General features: G+C 36.8%; 1 protein-coding gene across 2 annotated transcripts in view; it reads left to right on the forward strand.

Moving 5' to 3' along the window:
- The window catches only part of LOC128667000 (uncharacterized), a 141,277-nt gene that overhangs the window by 21,552 nt on the left and 92,488 nt on the right, over positions 1-27,237 (forward strand). For both annotated transcript variants that reach the window (XM_053721853.1, XM_053721854.1), the window contains exons 5-10: positions 1,641-1,745; positions 4,785-4,840; positions 15,265-15,386; positions 16,383-16,447; positions 17,228-17,323; positions 19,136-19,225. In XM_053721853.1, coding sequence (XP_053577828.1) covers positions 1,641-1,745; positions 4,785-4,840; positions 15,265-15,386; positions 16,383-16,447; positions 17,228-17,323; positions 19,136-19,225 — 534 coding nt within the window. The remainder of the gene's footprint in view (positions 1-1,640; positions 1,746-4,784; positions 4,841-15,264; positions 15,387-16,382; positions 16,448-17,227; positions 17,324-19,135; positions 19,226-27,237) is intronic.

Consider the following 27,237-nt stretch of genomic DNA (forward strand, 5'->3'; position numbering starts at 1 on the left):
TGCAATGCTGGAAGAGTTCCCCTCTTTTTCTTTCATTTAGTAAGTTCAGACCCTTTGAAATCTGTACTACAATTTCTCTCAAAGTTGGAGAATCTGTAAACATCAGGCCCTTAAAGAGAACAATGGAATATTATCATTTTATAACCTCACTTTCCTTACACTCACTGAAAGTGTGATTATTTGTAAACCCTTATGTTTATATAGCTTTTCTATAACCTGTACTTAAAGGGACAGTCTACTCGAGAATTTGTATTGTTTAAAAATATAGATAATCCCTTTATTACCCATTCCCCAGTCTAACATAACCAACACTGTTATATTAATATACTTTATACCTCTGTGATTACCTGTCCCCTTATTTTAGTTCTTTTGAAAGACTTGCATTTTAGCCAATCAGTGCTGACTCCTAGGTAACTCCACATGTGTTAGTACAATGTTATCTATATGGTACACATGAACTAACATTGTCTAGCTGTGAAAAACTGGCGAAATGCACTGAGATAAGAGGCGGCCTTCAAGGGCTTAGAAATTAGCTTATGAGCCTACCTAGGTTTAGCTTTCCACAAAGAATACAAAGAGCACAAATTGGAAAAAAAAAATTGCATGCCCTTTCTGAATCATGAAAGTTTAATTTTGACTAGACTGTCCCTTTAATTATATAAACGTTCAGTATAGATCGGGATGCAACAGGCAAAAAAAGCTAGTTCAAATGAAAAAATAAAAAATAAAGGAGCTATTTCTAAACAATGTATTACATTCCAGAAGGCAAAATGTATAATTGAGAACACATTTAAGGAGATAAAAAAAATTACAGTAAACTATACTTTTTAAGACAATATGGCTGCCTGAATAGTGAAATATTGCAACCGTATATATTTTCCTGCAACATTTCATACTTGGACCGACAAGCCAGATGTATCAACCTGGACAGCTTGATTTTAATTAGCAGCTGGAATTTTTCAAGCACATTTAACAGTGAGACTCTAGGTGAAAAATAGTGGTGCTGAAATATCATACAATAAACCATACAAAGGTGAATATCTACTCACAGTGTATATTGCAGGTTAACTTACCGGCTCCTTCCCAATATGAAAAGACAATATCACAGATTCAGTAAAAAAGTTTGTCATTATTTGGCTCAACGCAAAAGCGTTTCAACGGTCCCAGCCGTCTTTCTCAAGAGCAATAAAAGTGCTTTACAAACCAAAGCAAAAAGCTTTCTTGCAATCTTGCTTGCATTTGAATAAAAACCATGAACACAATTTGATGAATGAGCTATATGAGTGCAGAGCCGTGAGCAATATTGGATCAGTGTGAGCAGGGATTAATATTTTTTCTGGCTGACTTGTAGTAGTAGTAGCACTAGCTACTACTTTAACTTTATTTACGTTTATTTAAGGTGCTGTCTTGCTGTTCAGCCATTGTCCTGAAGACATTGCACATAGAAAACAAGGGGTTAACTAATTTATTTTAATGAATAAATAATGTGTGCATGTCCTGTTTCCAGCATTCATTTATTTCTGACACCAGATATACTAGACTAAAAGTGCAAAGATATTTTCAGTTATACATATATTTACTTACATCTTTGATTTTCTTTTTCCCCTAAACATTTTTAATATTTAATAATTACCTTTCAGCCCGAAAAATTGGAATTGGTAAAAACATTCTTGATGAGTTTAATGATCTATCATACTGCCTGCAACACAATATTGTTCAATTGTATAATAGCCCCATCACTTATGGTAAGTAGGTATAATACATAAGAAAAACCTGCAAATCTCATGTCCTTGTGTCCTTGTATTTGTCACCTATAAATCCATACCTCCTAGCATTTCCTGGAAGTATGCAAGGGGTTAAAAAAACTTGTTGGAGGTTGTCAATCTGGCATTTTGCTGGTGAGGTCACAAAAGTAACATGGTCGCAGGGGTGGGCTTCATCTCATGGGAAGGGTGAGGTCCAGTACAGGCTGTGGGTGTGTCAGGTCAGGTCATTAGTATGGATCTTACAGTCCCTTAAAACTAGAATAACAAAAAGCCGGCCAGACCTCCCAACCTGTAAAAGTCCTGCAGGACGTGGGACTGTTGGGAGTTATGTAAATCCTATCCACATGTCATGGAGGAAGCTATTAAGTAGGGATGGGCGAATGTTTCACAACATTCGAAAAATGAAGCAAATTTTAACACGTTCATTTGTTTCGAATTTTCAATGTTTGTACAACATTCTAACATTTGTTTAATGTACTAGCATTTCTAATGCTTTCATTAAATGTAATATTCCATTCGAATTGTCTAATAATTCGATTCAAATTCGAAAAATTCAAATGTATATATTTGTAATAGTATTTCTAATGCTTTCTTTAAATGTAACATTCGAATTGTGCAATATTCTAATTTGAAAAATTTGAATTTATATAATTGTAATAGCATTTTTATAAATGCAATATTCGAAATAGAAACATTCAAATTGATATATTTGTACCTATTATGTATCAATTTACTAAATTCCCTACCACATGAACTATTGAACTTCTGAATAGTTTTTGTTAAATCGAATGTTACATTCAAAATTTCGAATGTGGACATTTGATCTAATTATAAACATTTGAATTTGAAAGTGACATTCGAAAACTGTAAATAGCACTCGATTATAGAATTTTTCAAGAATATTCGTTCTTATCAACATTCGATTATGTATATCGAATTTCTACTCTAACATTCGTTCTAACATTCTAATTTGAATATAAACACATTCGCCCATCCCTAATATTAAGTAGAATTAATGTTTGATTATTTTGTACTTCAATAGGCGCATTTTATCTGAGTTTAAGATGTTAATATCAAGTATCATTATCATCTTTTACAATTTTACTATTTATTTTAACACAATGGCCCAGATTCAATTAAACCTGCTGGTGAAACTAATATCTTGCTTACAAAAAAATAAAATGAGTAGCAATCTTCATAAAGATTTGTCAACAAGTTGTGGGATCAGTTTCATTATAATAACTCAATGTAGTCTCATCTATCTTGTTATTGTTTACTTTCTGGTGCATTGAACACGTTCCACTTTAAAGGAAACCAGGATCATAAAAATGCCTTTAAAATATATAGACATGAAAACTTAAAAAAACAAAAAACGAAACAACCTTGTCAGCTTTGAAATAGGGAGACAAGACCCTAACATGATACACTAGAGAAGGATAATTGATTCTTTATGAATTCTCTATGCTTAGCCAAAGTTTAGGTGATAAATTATGACCACACCTCTAGAAGACCCCAGAAACACCCATAACCAGCCTCTCTTTCATGTCTGATCTCAAGGACTCCATTTGTTCTATCCAGTGAGACTAATTTGCCATAACAAAACAGATGTGTGAATAATTTACAATTACAAATATTTTCATAACCCATTTTGCAGGTGCGTAGTGAAGCTGTAATTATTGGTTTTGCGCGTTGGTAGCAGCTCTTATTTGATATGCGAAACCTCATGTATTGGACAACTCTAAACATGTTAACAGCAGGGAAAAGGCTCAGTGAATAAAGAACATAAAAAAAGAGTTCCCCAGTGGGCTGGCCTTACTAGAATCCACAGACCTAACCCTTTTCAAAGATAGATTTTAAAAAAAAGACACATACCTTTTTTTAATGGCAAAGATTACATTTATGGCATTCGATAAGCTAAAATTTACCATCACTTTAGCAGTATAGTTATGCTAAAAAGATTCTATAATTAAACGTGCATTATTATTTGTGAGAGGTCGCACTAAGTATAATGCAACCTCCACTATCGATTGAGCTCCACTTGTAATCTAGCCTTATAAACACAGACACACCATCAACCGTTATCCCGGAGTGCACCCTACATACTGAAAGGGACATAAGTCATAATGTATACTTTCATGGTTTAAACAGAGCATGCAGACTTCTATTAATAGAATGTATTAGTTCTCTTGGTATCCTTTGTTGAAAAGCACTTCTGTGAACTAGCTGGTGATTGGTAGCTATGCTCCTGGAATGTTCGGGATTTGCAAAATAACTTTTAAAACATTTGGTTTGCATGCAGATGTTTTTGAAGTGCTTGACCACTGCTATATAACCGCATGCAATGTTTTGTTTATTTTTATAAATGCTAAGGGCCAGATTACAAGTTGTGCGGTATTTAATGCTCCTGCTCGAACGCCAACTCCGCTAGAAGTTTTTTGTGCACGTAGGGCTGTGCCCGTATTACAAGTTGAAAGTAAAAAGTTTTCGCTTGTGCACTAAACCGACTGACCTTAGAATAGAGCAAGAAATGGAGCACAAAACACCCTACTCGCGCACAAACCCGATTGCATATTCTCATGTGCGCTTACCCGACATGAAAATATGAATATTTCCCATTCTAATGTTTTTCACATAGCAGAATATGTTCTATTTATTCACAATTACATATTTCTACATACATATGATGGTAAATATAGAGTATATCCCTTTTATATATAGTATATATATATATATATATATATATATATATATATATATATAATTATAAATCCCAACGAGCATTAATTTCAATTGTGCATTTACTTTCAACTTGTAATACGAGCAAAAAACCTGACGCTCGCAAACGCCAACGATAAACCCATTTTATGCTTGTGCATATCTGTTACAGCTCTACTTGTAATATGGCCCAAAATTGGAGAAAAATGGAGAAGATCATTACCCTAATGTATATATGTATTTTCTTATTTTTCCTAATATTTTTTATTGATTGTTCCGTAATTATTGTTTTTGTCATTCCAGGTGAATTATGTAAAGCGAATAAACTTAAATTGATAAAGCCACTGGATGCAATTAAGGTAATAGAGAGAGACTGTGGCGTATTTAGGTTTTGTGCTGCCCTAGGCACTCAAAATTCCCCTCCCCCTCCCAGCTTTTAGTTTTTTTTTGGCCAAAATATTTTTTGGGGAGGGTGTAACGTGACTTTTATTTTCATGGCATTTCCAAAGTAAATGTTTAAGTGCATGTGTCTGTGTTTAGTGCAGTATGTGTGTGTAGTGCAGTGAGTTTGTAGTGTAGTGTGCTTGTATGTGTGGGTGTAGTGAGTGCCTGTGTGGGTGTGGGTGTAATGAGACTCAAAAAGTGCTGCCCCCCCCAAAATATGTCGCCCTAGGCAAATGCCTTGTTGGCTAGGCCAAAAAAGATGCCCCTGGAGAGAGACAAATAGAGTAAGGGGGGGGGGTAGAGAGAGAGAGAGAGAGAGAGAGAGTACCATTTTAAACAAACCATTGGCATCACATCATGAGTAATTAGCAAATTCTATAACCTCTAGCTAAGTACAATATTGGCGCTATTGAGACTGGTCATACGACATAAACCATTGTATAACCTTGGGTGAAAATGCAAGAAGTTCATTTCACAGTAGCCTCTAATTTTACTTGATTTCTTATTTATTTTATTTGAAACTATTATATTTATTATTGTCTATCATAATAAAACACTACATTGAAAAAAATGCATAAATTAAGAAATTCAGATAAGCATTTTCTTTTTCATTTGGAATTACTACCTATATAACTATATAACATTATAAACATAAATAAATGATGTGCCTGTAACAAGGAATGGTTATAAATGGCTTACTAGAGGGTGCAACCAATGACTGTGTGGAATACAGCGGTGTCTGCACTTTCATGTTTAAAATGAATCGGAAAGCCAACAATATTCAGAATCAGCAAAGATATTTTACTACATTCAATTAAACAATTTATCTTTATATATTGAGGTGTTTACAACCACAATTTTTAGTTAAAATGTTATGAGCATGTGATCTAGGAGAGTCGATGATTAAGTGTCTGTTTTCGGCACCAAATGTGTAAGACTTCTGTTTGTTACTTTCTTCTGTCTGCCATGTTTTATTGGTCTAATAAAGATTTGTTTTTACTTCTAAGTCTTGCACATGTTGTTTTTTTGTTTTTGTTTTTTTTTTGTTTCACCACTGCAGCAGTATGTCAGGTCTATGGGGCATATTTATCAAAGTGCGAGCAGACATGATACGATGTAGCGTATCATGTCCGCTGCACATCAATAAATGCCGACAGCATACGCTGTCAGCATTTATCATTGCACAAGTAGTTCACCAGAACTGCTTGTGCCATACCGCAGCCAATCAGCAGCTAGCAGGGGGTGTCAATCCACCCAATCGTATTCGATCGGGTTGACTTCTGTCCGCCGCCTCAGAGCAGGCAGACAAGTTATGGAGCAGCGGTCTGTATGTCTTGAAACCTAGTAACAAATATACAGCACCAAATCTTGTAAATAAACTTGTATCTTTATTGTAGCATCAAGGCACACAAAGCAACAGGCAACATTTCGGGTTATTCACCCTTAATCATGAATAATCCGAAACGTTGCTTGTTGTTTTGTGTGCCTTGATGCTACAATAAAGAAAAGAGTTTCTTTACAAGATTTGGTTCTGTGGACTTTGCTTTTTGTGAGTATAAGCAGTGTGTGCAGTTGCCCCTATATCACCACCTGCACCAGATATAGTGCTGTATGTCTATTGGACTGTAGTAAAAAATATAAGCATGACCTGCTGCAGCAGAGTTTGAACCTGGGTCGAAAATGATCAATCCTAGGATTGATGGATTGTACACCTATATAGCACTCATTCCCTAATTGATAGTGACAAAAATTGGACAAGATCTATGTCTCCTGGGAGGAGAGTGTGCGTGGGGATGTTATTAAAATATAACCTTTATTGGTAATTTATTTAAAATACAAGGCAACAAACAAAATTGACATACATACTTTATTAAAAACACAGGCTTTGGTCTTTGAAAGTTTTATCCGTTATTCACGGAATACATTGAGTGGTTATGGTGTATATTAGAAATGACTTGAGTTTCAAGTCAGGGTAATCTCAGTAATTGTATAATATTTTGATATACTTAGAGCTTACATTTAGTGGAGCTGTTTTGTTATGATATTTGTTCTAATATTATATATGTGGTCTGTGACTCACCGTTCAATTCAAATTATAATATTAGAGGTATTAACGTAAATATCCCATAGTATCACTGAGGTTTGTTATTAATGCTTATAGTATTGCATTTAATATGTATCTTGGTGAGACAATAGCAGATTTCCTTGTAGTCGTATTCTTTGTGCTATATATAGGTACATATATCTTGGTATAATATTGTTGGAAATATATGCAGAGTGCTGTTTTGGATAACCTCCTAGCTAAATAAAGACAGAAAGTGCTGTCTATATGAAGTATAGTGACACTGGTCAGTGAGTTAACACATTAACCCCTGTAGGGTCTTTTAATCGTATATTTATCAATACTTATGTATATAGGAGCATTATGCTTGTACCGCTACAAAAAGATTGGTTATGTTGCTAAAATTCCATTGAATTTTTAAGGTTGATAATATGTACTATAATTGTTGTAATAGCAACAAATTTGAGTAACATTGTAACTCTATTGGATTGTTAATGTATTTATCTACATGGGGAATGTTACTACCATTAAATATATAAAGGCATTGCTTGGTGTGCTTGGATCTTCAATAATATTGGTAACATGCTGGTCGTGATTCACTGCATAGGGATATTGTCTATTATGCACTTAGTATTCCTTGTTCTACTTGGGAGTTTACATGTAACAATAACTTTATAAGGCCACTCTTCTGTTATATTATAAGTTCACAAGAGAGAGTTTTATAATGATATTCTCACCATTCGTTACTCTAATAATTAATGTTAAAATCTTACAATGTAAGAGTTATGGCAATCATATGAGTATGTTGTAGTGCTACAATAAAGTAGCTACTCTTTGTGACTTAACTGCGCTCTTAGTTTATATCAAATATTACTTAGTAATATTAACTAGCTGAATCGTATTGTCCGCTTAGGCATTGAAAGTTGTTAGCGGTATTGTGCCGAGAATTCACTGAGTATTTGCGGTATTGTCTATATGTTTAAATCTCCATATTTATAACCGCTTGCTGAATCCACTCTATAGATACTGGTTAGGTTTAAAATAATTCGCTAAGTATTTGTGATATTATATCTATGTTTGATGCATCACATTAATAACTGCTTACGATATTTACGATATTTGCGATATTATATCTGTATTAGATGCACCACATTACTAACCGCTTACTAAATCCAAGGCTGTAAATGCCGGTTTGGCTTAAGGTGCTTCATTGAGTATTTGCGGTGTTGTATGTATATTTAAAGCTCCACACTAGTAACCGCTTGCTGATTCTAAGCTTCAAATGTCGGTTAGGCTTGAGATATTACTACTGAGTTAACCCCATTTTCGAGTATGTTTACTTAATATTGTGCACAACCACAATAGTTATATATAATAAAGACCTCTATTCCTGCTTATTAAAAAATGCTAACTGGCATTCTACAAACAATTCCCTAACATGTTTCGCCACTAACGTGGCTTTTTCAAAAAAAGCCACGTTAGTGGCGAAACATGTAAAATACTCAGTGAAGCACCTTAAGCCAAACCGGCATTTACAGCCTTGGATTTAGTAAGCGGTTAGTAATGTGGTGCATCTAATACAGATATAATATCGCAAATATCGTAAATATCGTAAGCGGTTATTAATGTGATGCATCAAACATAGATATAATATCACAAATACTTAGCGAATTATTTTAAACCTAACCAGTATCTATAGAGTGGATTCAGCAAGCGGTTATAAATATGGAGATTTAAACATATAGACAATACCGCAAATACTCAGTGAATTCTCGGCACAATACCGCTAACAACTTTCAATGCCTAAGCGGACAATACGATTCAGCTAGTTAATATTACTAAGTAATATTTGATATAAACTAAGAGCGCAGTTAAGTCACAAAGAGTAGCTACTTTATTGTAGCACTACAACATACTCATATGATTGCCATAACTCTTACATTGTAAGATTTTAACATTAATTATTAGAGTAACGAATGGTGAGAATATCATTATAAAACTCTCTCTTGTGAACTTATAATATAACAGAAGAGTGAATCCAATAGAGTTACAATGTTATTCAAATTTGTTGCTATTACAACAATTATAGTACATATTATCAACCTTAAAAATTCAATGGAATTTTAGCAACATAACCAATCTTTTTGTAGCGGTACAAGCATAATGCTCCTATATACATAAGTATTGATAAATATACGATTAAAAGACCCTACAGGGGTTAATGTGTTAACTCACTGACCAGTGTCACTATACTTCATATAGACAGCACTTTCTGTCTTTATTTAGCTAGGAGGTTATCCAAAACAGCACTCTGCATATATTTCCAACAATATTATACCAAGATATATGTACCTATATATAGCACAAAGAATACGACTACAAGGAAATCTGCTATTGTCTCACCAAGATACATATTAAATGCAATACTATAAGCATTAATAACAAACCTCAGTGATACTATGGGATATTTACGTTAATACCTCTAATATTATAATTTGAATTGAACGGTGAGTCACAGACCACATATATAATATTAGAGCAAATATCATAACAAAACAGCTCCACTAAATGTAAGCTCTAAGTATATCAAAATATTATACAATTACTGAGATTACCCTGACTTGAAACTCAAGTCATTTCTAATATACACCATAACCACTCAATGTATTCCGTGAATAACGGATAAAACTTTCAAAGACCCAAGCCTGTGTTTTTAATAAAGTATGTATGTCAATTTTGTTTGTTGCCTTGTATTTTAAATAAATTACCAATAAAGGTTATATTTTAATAACATCCCCACGCACACTCTCCTCCCAGGAGACATAGATCTTGTCCAATTTTTGTCACTATCAATTAGGGAATGAGTGCTATATAGGTGTACAATCCATCAATCCTAGGATTGATAATTTTCGTCTCACAAAACAAGTACACAGCACCTCAGCCATTTTTTGTAATAGAATAAATCTGGACTGATATATATATCATATTACCACATCCAGAGATCAATAGTTGTAAATTTGAGCAGTGCCATTAGTACCTCCTTTTTCTTTTTTGAACCTGGGTCACCTGATTTATAGGCCAATGCTTTCTCTAGGAGCTAATTGAAAGCTTTGACTTTTTTGGATGATTATGTTAATGGTGAATCTCCTTGACATTCTTGTTGCTCTATTCACACCTGATCCCTTAGATGCACTTTATATAATTAGCATTTATAAGGAAGACTGCTCCACTGTAAGCTCCATATTCTGGTATTGTTGTGAATCTGCATTGCTAAAGCCTTTGTTTCTGTACCAGTCTTCTAGTTTGATTTCCTGTTGCTGGACTTTGGATTATTAGTGGACTTTGCCTCTTGCATCATGCCTTGTACTGCTGCTGCCTGGTTGTTGATGACCCTTTACCTGTCTCTAAACAATCTCTTGTACATTCTGATTATTGTTTTCCCCCAGCTATGCCTGATGTTTCTTTTACCCTGACCTGTTTGACCTACTTTAACCTTTTGCCTTCCTGAGGTATTTGCTACAGCCTGATCAGTGAGAGAATCCTGCATGTAGTGATAATCATATCTGCTACAGCCTGATCAGTGAGAGAATTCTGCTTGCAGTGCTTATTGTATCTGCTGCTGCCTGATCAGTGAGAGACGCCTGCTTGCAGTGCTTATCATATCTTCCACAGCCTGATCAGTAAGAGATTCCTGCTTGCTGTGCTTATTGTATCTGCTGCTGCCTGGTCAGTGAGAAACGCCTGCTTGCAGTGCTTATCATATCTTCCACAGCCTGATCAGTGAGAGAATCCTGCTTGTAGTGATTATCATATCTGCTACAGCCTGATCAGTGAGAGAATCCTGCTTGTAGTGATTATCATATCTGCTACAGCCTGATCAGTGAGAGAATCCTGCTTGTAGTGATTATCATATCTGCTACAGCCTGATCAGTGAGAGAATCCTGCTTGTAGTGATTATCATATCTGCTACAGCCTGATCAGTGAGAGAATCCTGCTTGTAGTGATTATCATATCTGCTACAGCCTGATCAGTGAGAGAATCCTGCTTGTAGTGATTATCATATCTGCTACAGCCTGATCAGTGAGAGAATCCTGCTTGTAGTGATTATCATATCTGCTACAGCCTGATCAGTGAGAGAATCCTGCTTGTAGTGATTATCATATCTGCTACAGCCTGATCAGTGAGAGAATCCTGCTTGTAGTGATTATCATATCTGCTACAGCCTGATCAGTGAGAGAATCCTGCTTGTAGTGATTATCATATCTGCTACAACCTGATCAGTGAGAGAATCCTGCTTGTAGTGATTATCATATCTGCTACAGCCTGATCAGTGAGAGAATCCTGCTTGTAGTGATTATCATATCTGCTACAGCCTGATCAGTGAGAGAATCCTGCTTGTAGTGATTATCATATCTGCTACAGCCTGATCAGTGAGAGAATCCTGCTTGTAGTGATTATCATATCTGCTACAGCCTGATCAGTGAGAGAATCCTGCTTGTAGTGATTATCATATCTGCTACAGCCTGATCAGTGAGAGAATCCTGCTTGTAGTGATTATCATATCTACAACAGCCTAATCAGTGAGAGAATCCTGCTTGTAGTGATTATCATATCTGCTACAGTCTGATCAGTGAGAAAATCCTGCTTGTAGTGATTATCATATCTGCAACAGCCTAATCAGTGAGAGAATCCTGCTTGTAGTGATTATCATATCTGCTACAGTCTGATCAGTGAGAGAATCCTGCTTGTAGTGATTATCATATATGCTACAGCCTGATCAATGAGAGAATCCTGCTTGTAGTGATTATCATATCTGCTACAGCCTGATCAGTGAGAGAATCCTGCTTGTAGTGATTATCATATCTGCTACAGCCTGATCAGTGAGAGAATCCTGCTTGTAGTGATTATCATATCTGCTACAGCCTGATCAGTGAGAGAATCCTGCTTGTAGTGATTATCATATCTGCAACAGCCTAATCAGTGAGAGAATCCTGCTTGTAGTGATTATCATATCTGCTACAGTCTGATCAGTGAGAGAATTCTGCTTGTAGTGGTTATCATATATGCTACAGCCTGATCAATGAGAGAATCCTGCTTGTAGTGATTATCATATCTGCTACAGTCTGATCAGTGAGAGAATCCTGCTTGTAGTGATTATCATATCTGCTACAGCCTGATCAGTGAGAGAATCCTGCTTGTAGTGATTATCATATCTGCTACAACCTGATCAGTGAGAGAATCCTGCTTGTAGTGATTATAATATCTACAACAGCCTAATCAGTGAGAGAATCCTGCTTGTAGTGATTATCATATCTGCTATAGTCTGATCAGTGAGAGAATCCTGCTTGTAGTGATTATCATATCTGCAACAGCCTAATCAGTGAGAGAATCCTGCTTGTAGTGATTATCATATCTGCTACAGTCTGATCAGTGAGAGAATCCTGCATGTAGTGATTATCATATCTGCTACAGCCTGATCAGTGAGAGACGTCTGCTTGCAGTGCTTATTGTATCTGCTGCTGCCTGATCAGTGAGAGAATTCTGCTTGCAGTGCTTATTGTATCTGCTGCTGCCTGATCAGTGAGATAATACTGCTTGCAGTGCTTATTGTATCTGCTACAGCCTGATCAATGAAAGAATCATGTTGTAGTGCTTATCATATCTGCTACAGCCTGATCAATGAGAGGATCTTGCTTGTAGTGATTATCATATCTGCTACAGCCTATCAGTGAGAGACGCCTGCTTGCTGTGCTTATTGTATCTACTACAGCCTGATCAATGAGAGAATCCTGCTTGTAGTGATAATCATATCTGCTACAGTCTAATGAGTGAGAGATGCCTGCTTGCAGTGCTTATTGTATCTGATGCTGCCTGATCAGTGAGAGAATTCTGCTTGCAGTGTCTATTGTATTTGCTGCTGCTGCCTGATCAGTGAGAGAATTCTTCTTGCAGTGCTTATTATATCTGCCACAACCTGATCAGTGAGAGAATTCTGCTTGCAGTGCTTATCATATCTGCTACAGCCTGCTCAGAGACTCCTGCTTGCAGTGCTTATCATACCTGTTACAACCTGCTCAGTTAAAGACTCCTGTTTGCAGTGTTTATCCGCTACAGCCTGCTCAGTTAATGACTCATGCCAGCAGTGTTTACAGTCGGTCTGTATCAGCTCCAGCTGTACCTTTTCTGCACCAACTCCATCAGTGTCTTTCTGCACCAGCTCCAGCACTGCCTGTCTGCACCAGTCCTAGCATCTTCTGTTCCTGTGAAACTTGCCAGCTTTATTGATAACACACTGGTAATAAATTAAGGTTTCTTCTGAGATTTATTTAATGGCATGCTCCTGTATGATGTCCAAGGAGGGTCCTGATTACAAATATCTAACCTCTCTAACCCTCCTAGTGGCCAGGTAACATCTATGCTTAACACCTCTATGCCCCTTTCAACAAATACTACTCATCCGAGCATGTCAACAGCTCTGCTGAACATGACACAGTATGAGTAGTGTAGTCCCTTTCCCTTCCGGTATAAGTAGTGTAGTCCCTTTCCCTTCCGGGTAATTGTACGGTAGTCTTTGAAGCGGCAATCTCCCCTTTAATGTGTTACCAATGGTTAATTCTACCTGCTACAGTGTATTTATTTGTTTCTTTTTAACTTTATTTTGTTATTTGAAATAGCTTAATTTGCCTGTAGAAACTGCCACTACATTGAAAATATGAATGCCAAACATACATATTTGTAGACTAGATAAGTACACAAGAGCCAATAACACTGGTTAATCTCCTAGTGGAGCATAGGAGAGAGATTTTTGTGTCTGAAATAGATGAGTGTGCTTATTGAACCCCAGCCATAATTAGCATTTCAATAACTGACTATTATGCTTTGTATTATAATGTCTACTTTACCTCCAGGCTCAGCCCATTTTTATGGGCATGTCCTTGAGAACAATATGTGAAAGTTTTAATGAGCAAAACCAGCTATTTCAAAAATAAACATGAAGGAACAATTGTCCATACATTTAATATTCTGCAGTAGGAATAACAAGTGATTTCAAACACATTAAGGGAAACAAATATTAAAGTACAGTGTCCCTTTAAATTAAACTTGTTAACAAATAAAGAGGTTGTTCAGATCTTGGAAAAATAAGAACAGTTTTGTTTTTTTTGTCCTGAGCCTAAACCATAAATTCCCTTACAATGCTGCATTGGGCACCAGATAATTGAGAAGCTGTTCTTCACCAGGCAAGTCTATCCTGAGATGCTCCTTAGAATAAGACCAGAAGAGTGTAAGATAAAGCACATGTTGCCCCTTCTAGCACGTTCACAATGAACTAACTGAGCCTCCTACCCTACTCTGAGCTGATCTCTATATCTCTCCACAATGCCACACCTGGGAACATGAGATCATCCAAAAGACATTCTCAGCCAAGTAAATATTTAATGATTCACTTCTTGATGGTAGACTTGAACAATGCAAGGAGGATTACAATATGTCTGGGGCATCAGATCCTCCACAACATGTTTTTCTTCAGGATGGACTATCCCAGAGGTCAGCAACCTTGGCACCCCAGATGTTTTGGAACTATATTTCCCATGGTGCTCAGGCAACCTAAAGAGTATCTCAACAGCATCATGGGAAATGTAGTTCCAAAACATCTGGGGTGCCAAGGTTGCTGACCCCTGGTATATCCTAAGTAATTCCTTGAAAGGAGACTTGAAGGGTGCAAGGAGGTGCAAAAAACGTTTGTTTTTGCATGTTCACAATAGACTGGCCCACACTATCCCCCTCCCTTGAGATAACCCCTCGATTCCACAATGTCACAAATGGGACAATATTCCTCAGGCAAGTCTTTTTTGAGTTTTAGCTTGGAGATAGACCTGAAAGGTGCAAGTGAGCACAAGGTGCCTCACCTGAACTAAAAGGATTGGTATTCTTTAACACAATTGTGTCTGGTCAAAACCTTTATTGCTGGCATCATATGCTATTTTTGGTGATCTATAATAGTAATTTAAACCTCAACCTACTGTTAAGTTGTCCAATTACTTTTTGTAAGCTCTTCTGAGCTGACAATATAACATCAAACTAAATAATATTTCTGAGAATCAAATAGAATTTTTGGAAGAAGGAACATGAAATTCACCGACATCTAAATGAGATCCAAATTTTCTTTTGTGGAAAATTTTATTTAGAAAATTGTACGTTGTGTAGAAGATGGGTAAAACACTTTCAGAAATGTCTTATTGCATGTTTTATGGATGAGTCCTTCTGTCTTGTACGCAGGAGTCAGGGAGATGGGAGATGGTAGCATATGCACATAAGAAACATGAGGATGAGGCACAGACTCTCAGTAGCGTTATTGAATTTATCCGTGAGGGAAACAAAGTTATTATGTCTGAAAGACAGTGAGTATTTATCTATCTATCTACTTATTTATCTATCTATTGTTTGTAAACAATCAGTGACACATATACACAGTTATGTGAATCGTTTTAGTGACTCCGAGGGAACATTGAGCAAATTATCTACATTATATACAGTAAACTGGCCAGGAGGATACAGTTGTTGATCAAAACCACAGCGCTGCCATTGCTAGTTAAAGTGAAGGTAAACTTTGATGAATGAAAGCCTGTTTTTTAAAAATACTATTAAAAACAGGGGCACTTTCATTCATCAAAGTTTAGAAAGCAGCCGTTTTGTTTAAAAACTTACTTTTCTTCTTTTCACACCTGGAGCAGCTTCCCCCAACCGGAGATCCTCTCTTCACACATCAGCAATGACTAATCCGGCTTCCTCCAATCACGCAATGACTCCCCTGGGGGGAAAGCCGTGATTGGAGGAAGCAGGATTAGTCATTGCTGACGTGTGAAGAGAGGATCTCCGGGTGGAGGAAGCTGCTCCGGCTGTGAAAAGAACAAAGGTAAGTTTTTAAACCAAACAGTTGCTTTCTAAGTGCCCCTGTCTTTAATAGTATTTTTAAAAACCGGGCTTTCATTCATCAAAGTTTACCTTCACTTTAAGAGCTGCATGTGTGTTCTACATATTTAGACATCACTTTGTTGTGTGCATCGTTAATGTGCACTCTATGGGTAACAGTCAAACATGTTTATACTGCATCTAGCATAAAAAAATGAAGACGATGTAGATAGTAAACATATGACATTCACTACTAAATATTCCCCGATGCAAAACCCTGCGCCAACACTGGCATATTGTACAAAGTGACCCTAGTCTTCCATTACACAACTAGGCACCCCCCAGAGTCTCTCTCTTTGTCTCTCTCTCTTTGTCTCTCTATCTATTGTGTCTTTGTCTGTCTATCTATACATCTATCTCTTTTTGCACAATTTTTAAAAGCTCTTGTTTTAGCAAAATCAGTACATTGTCTCACTAATATGCAGGCAAAACGGTGATATGAAACAGAGTAACGTCACAATTTCAGAAGACGGTGTGGAACTTAAAAACGGTAATTACAGATTTTTTTTAACTGCAAAATCTGCAGATCATTGTTCCGATTTAATCATCATTTTGCAAGAGATTATACTAACTCCATGACTGCATAGCGATTTCAAGAAAAAGAAGTGATCCAATTTACTCTTTTGTTATTAAATTCACCTCTTTGTCTTAGAATCATTTGTTGCAACTTACGCTCTTTACATGAGAGCATACTGAGGTAGGTTCAGGAGCATGCACCTTTCTTGAGCAGATCCACCAACAAACTACCAGCACAAAACTATGAGATGCTGCTACAAACAGCATCTTGAATGGGTGGCAATGCAGTTCAGCAGAAGTCCCAACCCTCCTAGTTATATAATGTGCAATCTGACGTACGTTTTGCCAGAGGACATCTGGCTTTTTTAAGAATGCCTTAAAAAATCCATTACATCATAGACTTTTATGGGGGAGAGCAGTAAAATTCATGGTTTCTTTTGCTCAAGTGCTAAACCTAGGGTGTACTAAGCTGATGATGCCCAAGTAATAGAATTCTTCATGTAGTTCTGTGCTATACTATTAATAGTTTCAAGTCGTAAAAGTGCTCCATTTTACAGGGTATTTTGGATTGGAACATTTAACTCACCACTTGTAATAAAAGCACAAATATGCACTAATAGCACTTATTCAAATGTACGCACTAAAAGACGCGCTAAAAAGTGTCAGCCATATTAACATGGTTAAAATATTTAAACATCCACTTGTAAATACCACATTGATTCTCCCATTTTAACCCCTTCTTTTCTGGTAACAGGTTTGTACACATACTTATTTTATGAGACGTGCGCTGAGTGTCTGATTGTGGCCGCCATAAAACATGAAAGCAGAATACGCAGTGCATACCTATACAGTAAGTTTATTTTTTTACAATCATAAGCATGGCTCAGAAATGTACACTGCTCTGTCTAGTACACACAGCTCTATATAGCACAGCAGTAACCTTTGAAAACAAATATATATATGATAGGTGGTATCTGTGTGTCAGGGGATGTCAAACGTACGTAAGAACACAAATAATGGTTGCGCTAAGATAAAAGAAGAATATAAAAATAGATTTTATTCAAAACTTGTTTTTCTTATCTTAAATGAAATCATTGTTCCCTAATTTAAAGGGACACTAATCCCAATTTTTTTCTTTCATGATTCAAAAAGAGCATGCAATTTTAAGCAACCTTCTAATTTTCTCCTATTCTACATTTGTATTTGTTCTCTTGCTATCTTTATTTGAAAAAGCAGGAATGTAAGTTAAGGAGCTGAACCATTTTTGGTTCAGAACCTGGGTTGTACTTGCTGATTGGTGGCTAAATGTAACCACTAATCAGCAAGCGCTATCCATGGTTCTGAACCAAAAATGGGCCGGCTCTTTAGATCCACTTTTTCTTCAAATAATGATAGCAAGAGAACGAAGAAAAATTTATAATAGGAGTAAATTAGAAAGTTGTTTAAAATTGCCTGCTCTATCTGAATCATGAAAGAAAAAAAATTGGGTTTAGTGTCCCTTTACCTTACAAAAAAGACATACCTACTGTATGGGTATATTTTCATGAATTAGTATATTTTTCCTGCACAGCAAATTGCACTGTAGTTTGCAACATCTGTGTCAAGTTTACTATCTCTTTATGGTTGTCAATTTTAAATTGTGTAGTAGTGCAGCTTAAAGCGTTAAAGTGATGGTAAACTTTAAGCATTCAGAAATAAACCTTGGAAATAAACCAGGATTTCATTCATCATTTATTTTTTTAACTATTTGTGCTGTTCCGTCTAAATTCTTGTCTCCGTTAATCCTCCCGGGTCACAATCAAACAGTTTTTTTAGGTGACGATTCTGCTCTAATCCAAATGAAATACAGGCCATTAGGCACCCAGGAGTAAACCTAATACGCCTATTTGGTAGTTTGCACATGCGCTATCTATTTCCCAGCCTGGCCGAGTAAGTGCTTGTTCATGTGTGACGCATACACGTTGGCTAACATGGGAATCCCATCTGAGAGCATAGAATTGCGCATGTATACATTTGCTGAGATCAGGAGCGCACCTAGATTCCTATGTAGAGAGCGGGTGGAACCGATATCCACGTCACAAAAAGTCTGAAACAGGAACTGCAAGGGGGCAGGGGAAAAACACGTAAACGCCAAATATAAAATATAATTTTTATAAATGTATAGATCTTTCTTTTTTTTTTTTAAATTAAGCAACTTTATAAGATATAAGATTTTGTTAATTTGAAATTTATGGAATAGCTCATTGTGTTACAATCACGTTATGTTTAGTCCACTACATTTATTTGTATGATGTTGTAAAAAATTAGCCACTAGGTGAAACATATTAGACAGTTCTCTCGTTTTGTGCCTTTCCATGCACATTTTTTTAACTATTTTGAATAAAATTATTTTGTTTTCATATTCTATTCTTTTTTTTTTTTTAATGCAACCATTGTTTGTGTTCTTATATATGAGTTGGAGCAGTTTGATCCAACGTTGTGTTTTGGCACTCCAAGGATTCTGGGTATTGTAGTCTTTAAAGACGCCTCCCAGACTTCCTGCCAGTCTTTGGGTGTGACCTAGTAGTATAGCGCTGCAGAGTGAAGTTTTGAAGACAGACATAGGTCTAGATTCTAGCTATCTCTCTATTTATGTTTTTAATATACTGATGTTTTTTATCAGCACAAACAGGGATGACCAAAAAAGAAGAACTGGAAAAATTCAAATCCCAAGCAATATGTGAGGGTTTTACACAAGTACATGACAAAAGAGGTGGGTAAAAATGTGCATTATGAAATCTTTAATCCTAAGCTTTTATATGTTTTAATTAAAACTCACCTAGATTATGAGTTTTGCGTTATGAGTCAAATAGCAGCGTTGTGGCCCATAACACATAATTTTCCCTAACGCAGCCATTACAAGTCTTGTCGGTATAGGTGTACCGCCAGCCTTTTAGACTGTAACGCAACGTCAGTACCGCACTCCAAAATATTAGGTTTTTAATGGGATTCCCATAGTACTGGTATTACGAGTTTTGCGTTCTGGCTAAAAAGCGAGCGTTACAGCCTAAAGCGACAAGATCCGTACCGCCATCTAAAGTCAGTAGTTATGAGTTTTACGCTACAATGCTGTAACATAAAACTCATAACTAAACTGTTAAAAAGTACACTAACACCCATAAACTACCTATTAACCCCTAAACCGAGGCCCTCCCGCATCGCAAACACTATATTAAATTTTTTAACCCCTAATCTGTCGCTCCCAATATTGCCGGCACTTTAAAAAATATTAACCCCTATTCCGCCGCTCCCTGGCATCCTCACCACTATACTAAAGTTATTAACCCCTAAACAGCCGCCCTCCCGCATCGCAAACACTATTTAAATATTATTAACCCCTAATCTGCCGTCCGCCCATATCGCCCCCACTATACTAAAGTTATTAAAGGGATATTCCAGCTAAAATTGAAAACCACATGGGTGCATTAAGGTATTGAACATAAACAATTTTGTAATATACATGCATTAGCAAAAATGCTTCTAATAAAAGTTATAGCTGTTTCAAAAATGTATTTAAGTATGCACAGTGCACCAGCATTTTAAACAAAGTACTTGTTTAGAGAGCCTAAGGTGCTTGCACCATCTGGTAATGACTCAATTTGTTAATTGCTGACTTGATACAAGGCCCACTGATTATCTGTGCAGCTGCAATATTTAAAATGTTGGTGCACTGACAATATCTAGCTATGCTTCACATGCACGTGCAGAGAAAAATGTTAACACTAAAACAGTGATAACTTTTATTACTAGAAGCATTTTTGCCAATACATGTATTTTGCAAATATGTTTCTATTCAAAGATGTAATAAATCTATGTGCATTTCATTTTTGACTGGAATGTCCCTTTAAGCCCTACACTCCCGCCACTATACTAAACCTATTAACCCCTAAACCGCAAGCCCCCCACAATGAAATACAGGTAGCCCTCAGTTTACGCCGGGGTTAGGTTCCAGAAGGAATGGTTGTAAATTGAAACCCAGTTTATAATGTAAGTCAATGGGAAGTGAGGGAGATAGGTTCCAGGCCCCTCTCAAAATTGTCATAAGTAACACCTAATACATTATTTTTAAAGCTTTGTAATAAAGACTTTAAATGCTAAACAGCATTATAAACCTAAAAATCACACAACACAGAATATATAATTCAACTAAGTTAAATGAACAAAAACATTTGCTAAACAGCATTATAAACCCAATAAAATAATCACACAACACAGACTTCACTTGCATTTTTCTGCAAACAGTTCTTTCTATGCATTCCAATCTGGACTGATTTATAGACAGGAAGATCTTGTTCCTTTGACATCTGCTCGATAGCTCAGGTCTGGTTAAACTGATTAATTTCAACTTGCTTGGCTTTGCTGCAACACAAGCGGACAGCTCCACCCACTGGCTATTTTAATAAATGCACTGCTTCTCAATGCTTTTCAATAGCAGTCACATGACTGGAAAAAAAGATTGTTATTCTGAAACGGTGTAAATAGAACCGTTGTAAAACGAGGGCCACCTGTATACTTAACTAAACTATTAACCCCTAAACAGAAAGCCCCCCACCTCGAAATAAACTAAATTAAACTATTTACCCCTAAACCTAACAACCCCCTAACTTTATATTAAAATTACAATTTCCCTAGTTTAAATTAAATTAAAATTTGCCTGTCAAATTAAAAAAACTATTAAACTAATATAATAATTAAACTAAAATTAAACTAACTACCAATTAAATTAAACTAAACTACAAATTAAAAATATCCTAACACTACTCTAAAAATTACAAAGTATCTAAATACAAAAACAAAAAAATACTAAGTTACAAAAAATAACAAACACTAAATTACGGAAAATAACAAATTAAATTATCCAAAATAAAAAAGAATTACATCTAAAACTAATAATTAATCTACCCTAACTGTTATACTAAAATTACATTAAACTATATTAAACTAATAATTAACCTACCCTAACTATTATACTAAAATTACATTAAATTATATTAAACTAATAATTAACCTACCCTAACTGTTATACTAAAATTACATTAAACTACAAATTAAATTAACTATATTATATATTTAAAAACCTAACCCTACTCAAATATTTTAAATCTACTATTAAAAGTTACAAAGTTACAAAAAACTAACAACTAAGTTACACAAAATAACAAACACTAAGCCCTATCAAAATAAAAAAGCCCACCCAAAATAAAAATAAAAACCCTAGCCTACAATAAACTACCAATGGCCCTTAAAAGGGCCTTTTGTGGGGCATTGCGCCAAAGATATCAGCTCTTTTACCTGTAAAAAAAACACAAAGACCCCCCAACAGTAAAACCCACCACCCAACCAGCCCCCCAAAATAAAAAACCTAATTCTAAAAAAACCTAAGATACCCATTGCCCTGAAAAGGGCATTTGTATGGGCATTGCCCTTAAAAGGGCATTTAGCTCTTTTACTGCCCAGACCCTAAACTAAAAAAAAAAATCACCCAAAAAACCCTTAAATGAGCCTAACACTAACCCCCTGATGATCCACTTACAGTTTTTGAAGTCCCGCTTGAACAATCTCGATCCAGGCGGCGAAAAGTCTTCATCCAGACGGCCTCTTCAATCTTCATCCCGGTGGTGAAGTCCTGTTTCAAGCGGAGAGAAGTCTTCATCCAGGCAGCCTCTTCAATCTTCATCCAGGCGGCATCTTCTATCTTAATCCCGGAGGCGCGGAGCGGGTCCATCCTGAAGACTTCCGGAACGGAGCATCCTCTTCATACAGTCGCCGCTGTACACTGACTGAATCTTCAATGCAAGGGACGCGATTCAAGATGGTTTCTTTTGAATTTCTATTGGCTGAAAAATGTGAATCAGCCAATAGAAATTAGGGCTGCTAAAATCCTGTTGGCTGTTCAAATCAGCCACTAGGATTTAAACAGTGCCCATTCTATTGACTAATTCAAAATAGTCAATAGAATGAGAGCTGCTTAAATCCTATTGGCTGATTTGAACAACCAACAGGATTTTAGCAGCCCTAATTCCTATTGGCTGATTCAAATTTTTCATCCAATAGGAATGCAAGGGATGCCATCTTGAATCACGTCCCTTGCATTAAAGATTCAGTGTACGGCGGCAACCGAATGAAGGGGATGCTCCGTGCCGAATGTCTTCAGGATGGACCCGCTCCGCGCCTCCGGGATCAAGATAGAAGATGCTGCCTGGATGAAGACTGAAGAGGCCACCTGGATGAAGACTTCTCGCCGCTTGGATCAGGTCTTTGCCACCGGGATGAAGACTTCTCGCCGCCTGGATCAGGACTTCAACTCCGTGATGAAGATCATTCAAGCGGGACTTCAAAAACTGTAAGTGGATCGTCAGGGGGTTAGTGTTAGGCTTTTTAAAGGATTTTGTGGGTGGGTTTTTTTTTAGTTTAGGGTCAGGGCAGTAAAAGAGCTAAATGCTCTTTTAAGGGCAATGCCCATACAAATGCCCTTTTCAGGGCAATGGGTAGCTTAGGTTTTTTAGATAGTTTTTTTTTATTTTGTAGGTTTGGGGGGGTGGGGGTTTGTAATGTTAGTGGGTCTTTGTAATTTTTTTTTCACAAAAAGAGCTGATATATTTAGGACAATGCCCTACAAAAGGCCCTTTTACGGGTCATTGGTAGTTTATTCTAGATTGGGTTTTTTATTTGGGGGGTTATGTGTATTAGAATAGAAATCATTTTTTTATTTTTGATAATTTGTTATTTTGTGTAATGTATATTTATAGGGGGTGTGTTTTTTTTTTTTTAGCAAAAGAGCTGTTTAACTTAAGGCAATGCCCTACAAAAGGCCCTTTTAAGGGCCCTTGGTAGTTTGGGGGGTGGGGGTTTGTATAGTGCTATGGGGTGTTTGTATTTTTTTTTGGAGCAAAAGAGCTGTTTTACTCAGGACAATGCCCTACAAAAGGCCCCTTTAAGGGCCATTGGTAGTTTGGGGGGTGGGGGTTTGTATAGTGTTAGGGGGTGTTTGTATTTTTATTTTATCTTTAGCAAAAGAGCTGTTTAACTCAGGGCAATGCCCTACAAAAGGCTCTTTTAAGGGCCCCCCAAACACCTTTTTAAGAGCCCTTGGTAGTTTATTCTAGATTAGGCTTTTTTATTTTGGTTTTTTTTTTTTTTTAAAAAAAAAGGGTATTAGAATAGGAATAATCTTTATTTTTTTTGGATAATTTTGTTTGTTTTTGTAATGGTAGTTTTTTTTTGTAATGTTAGGTTTTAGTGTAAGGCAGGTTAGGTTTTATTTCACAGGTAAGTTTGTATTTATTTTAGCTAGGTGGTTAGTAAATAGTTAATAACTATTTGCTAACTAGTCTACCTAGTTAAATTAAATACAAACTTACCTGTTAAATAAAAATAAAACCTAAGCTAGCTACAATATAACTATTATTTATTCTGTAGCTAGCTTAGGTTTTATTTCACAGGTAACAATTTAGTTTTAAATAGGAATTATTTAGTTAATAATTGTAAATTTAATTTAGATCTAATTTAATCATGTTAAAGTTAGGGGGTGTTAGGGTTAGGTTTAAGGTTATGGTTAGTATTAGGGTTACATTAAGGTTAGGGTTAGGTTTAGGGATTAATATAGTTTAATTTAGGTTGTTGCAATGTGGGGGGCTGGCAGTTTAGGGTTAATAGGTTTATTTAGTGCAAGTGATGTGGGAGACCAGTGTTTTAGGGGTTAATAACTTTATTTTGTTTCAGTGATGTTGGGGAGTGGTGGAATAGGGGTTAAGAACTTAAATATAGTTGCGGCAATGTTGGGGTGCGGCGGAATAGGGGTTAATAACTTTAGTATAGTGGTGGCTATATTGGGAGCGGCACATTAAGGGTTAATAATTTTATTTAGGTAAAGGCGATATCAGGAGCGGCAGATTAGGGGTTAATAACTGTAGGCAGGCGTCGGCGATGTCGGGGGCATCAGATTAGGGGTGTTTAGACTCGGGGTTTATGTTAGGTTGTTAGGTTTAAACTGTATTTTCTTTTTTCCCATAGACATCAATGGGGCTGCATTACGGAGCTTTTGTTTCTGCGATTGCAGGTGTTAGACTTTTTTTTTGCCGGCTCTCCCCATTGATATCTATGGGGAAAGCATGCACGAGCATGTCAAAATAGCTCTGCTTTTGTGTGCGGTATGGAGCTCAACGCAGCCATATCGCACGCACAAGCCGGGTTTTTTAAAACATGTAATTGCAGCGCTATAGGGGGTTAAATAATGCAACTCTTCTTGCATTCTTTACTGTCCCTATAGCGCTCAAAACTCGTAATCTAGGTGACTGTGAGTTGAGCTACACATGTAATCTCTTATATATTTACAAATTTTCCCATGCTAATTTAATTTTTTATATATATTTTTATATATAGTAACATAGTAGATGAGGTTGAAAAAAGATCGAAGTCCATCGAGTCCAACCTATACAAATCTAATATACTTGCAAAAAGCTCCAGTTGAGCTTAAATTAATACCACTAAAAGGTGACCCATTTAATACAAGCAATAATATCCATGAATTTTGTTTCTAGCCAGAAATGTATCCAATCAATTTTTAAATGTATCTAGGGTATTGGCATTCACTACATCCTTTGGTAATGAGGTCCACAATTGTATTGCTCTTACAGTGAAAAAACGTTGTACGATCGGGATGATTGACACCAGAACTGCTTGTGCAATGATAAATGCAGACCACGTATGCTGTCGGCATTTATCGATGTGTGACGGACATGATAAGCTACATTGTATCATGTCCACTCGCACTTTCATAAATTAGCCCCTATATCTCTATTGTTTGATAGCACTAAATCTAATATAGCTTTACTCCTAGTTGGCTCATCTATTACTTGTGACAAGTTATCCCTGAGAACATCTAAAAAACAAAATGTATGCTTACCTGATAAATTTCTTTCTTTCCGGACATGGAGTCCACATCGTCATTCCAATAACTAGTGGAATATTCACTCCTGGCCAGCAGGAGGAGGCAAAGAGCACCACAGCAAAGCTGTTAAGTGTCACGTTCCTTGACCATAACCCCCAGTTATCCAGCTGAAGGGAAATGGAAAAAGAAGATAACACAAAGGTGTAGAGGTGCCTGAGGTTTTGAAAAAAATTACTGTCTAATCTAAAGGGTGGGGTTGTGGACTATCTATGACCGGAAATAAATATGTTTATCAGGTAAGCATAAATTTTGTTTTCTTTCCTAAGACATGGAGAGTCCACGGCGTCATTCCAATTACTAGTGGGAACCAATACCCAAGCTAGAGGACACGGAATTAATAGGGAGGGAGAACAGGACAGGCAGGCCTAAACAGAAGGCACCACTGCTTGAAGAACTTTTCTCCCAAAGGAAGCCTCAGCCGAGGCAAAAGTATAAAATTTGTAGAATTTGGAAATAGTATGCAGAGAGGACCAAGTTGCAGCCTTGCAAATTTGTTGCACAGAAGTTTCATTTTTTTAAAGCCCACGAAGATGGAACAGCCCTAGTGGAATGAGCTATAATTCTCTCAGGAGGCTGCTGTCCAACAGTCTCATAAGCAAAATGAATCATACTTCTCAACCAGAGGGAAAGAGAAGTAGCAGTAGACTTCTGACCATTACACTTTCCAGTGAAACAAAGAAACAGGGCAGAGGACTGGCAAAAATCCTTAGTAGCCTGTAGTAAGAATTTTAGAGCACGCACCACATCCAAGTTGTGCAACAGACGTTCCTTATGAGACGAAGGATTAGGACAGAGAGAAGGAACAACAATTTCCTGATTAATATTTCTATCCGAAACCACTTTAGGGAGAAACCCCAATTTGGTACGAAGTACCGCCTTATCCGCATAAAAGATAAGGTAAGGTGAATCACACTGCAAAGCAAAGAGTTCTGAAACTCTCTGAGCAGAAGAGATCGCCTTAAGAAACAAAATCTTCTAAGATAACAGCTTAATATCTATGAAATGCATGAGATCAAACGGAACCTGCTGCAAAACTTTAAGAACAAGGTTAAGGCTCCAAGGAGGAGCAACAGGTTTAAACCTAGGCCTGATTCTGACCAGGGCCTGACAAAAAGATTGAACATCTGGCACATCCGCCAAACACTTATGTAAAAGAATAGATAGTACAGAAATCTCACCTTTCAGAGAACTGACTGACAACCCTTTCTCCAGACCTTCCTGGAGAAAAGACAAAATTCTAGGAATCCTGACCCTACTCCAAGAGTAGCCCTTTGATTCACACCAATAAAGGTATTTACGCCATACCTTATGATAAATTTTATGAGTAACAGGCTTGCGAGCCTGAATCATAGTATCAATGACAGACTCAGAAAACCCACGCATAGTCAGAACTAAGCGTTCAATCTTCAAGCAGTCAGCTTCAGAGAAACGAGATTTGGATAGAGGAATGGACCCTGAGTTAGGAGGTTGTTCCTCAGAGGTAACCTCCAAGGTGGAATAGATAGCATCTTCACTAGGTCTGCATACCAGATCCTGCGAGGCCATGCAGAGCTATTAGAATTACAGACGCTCTCCTGTTTGATACAAGCAAAGACTCGTGGAAGGAGTGCAAACGGAGGAAACAGGTATGCTAGCTTGAAATCCCAAGGAACCGCCAGAGCATCTATCAGAGCGGCCTGCGGATCTCTTGACCCTGAACCATACTTTGGAAGCTTGGCATTCTGCCGAGACGCCATCAGATCCAACTCCAGCACTCCCCACTTGAGGATTAACCT

The sequence above is a fragment of the Bombina bombina genome, chromosome 7 (genome assembly GCF_027579735.1).
Source record: "Bombina bombina isolate aBomBom1 chromosome 7, aBomBom1.pri, whole genome shotgun sequence".
Taxonomy (NCBI): domain Eukaryota; kingdom Metazoa; phylum Chordata; class Amphibia; order Anura; family Bombinatoridae; genus Bombina; species Bombina bombina.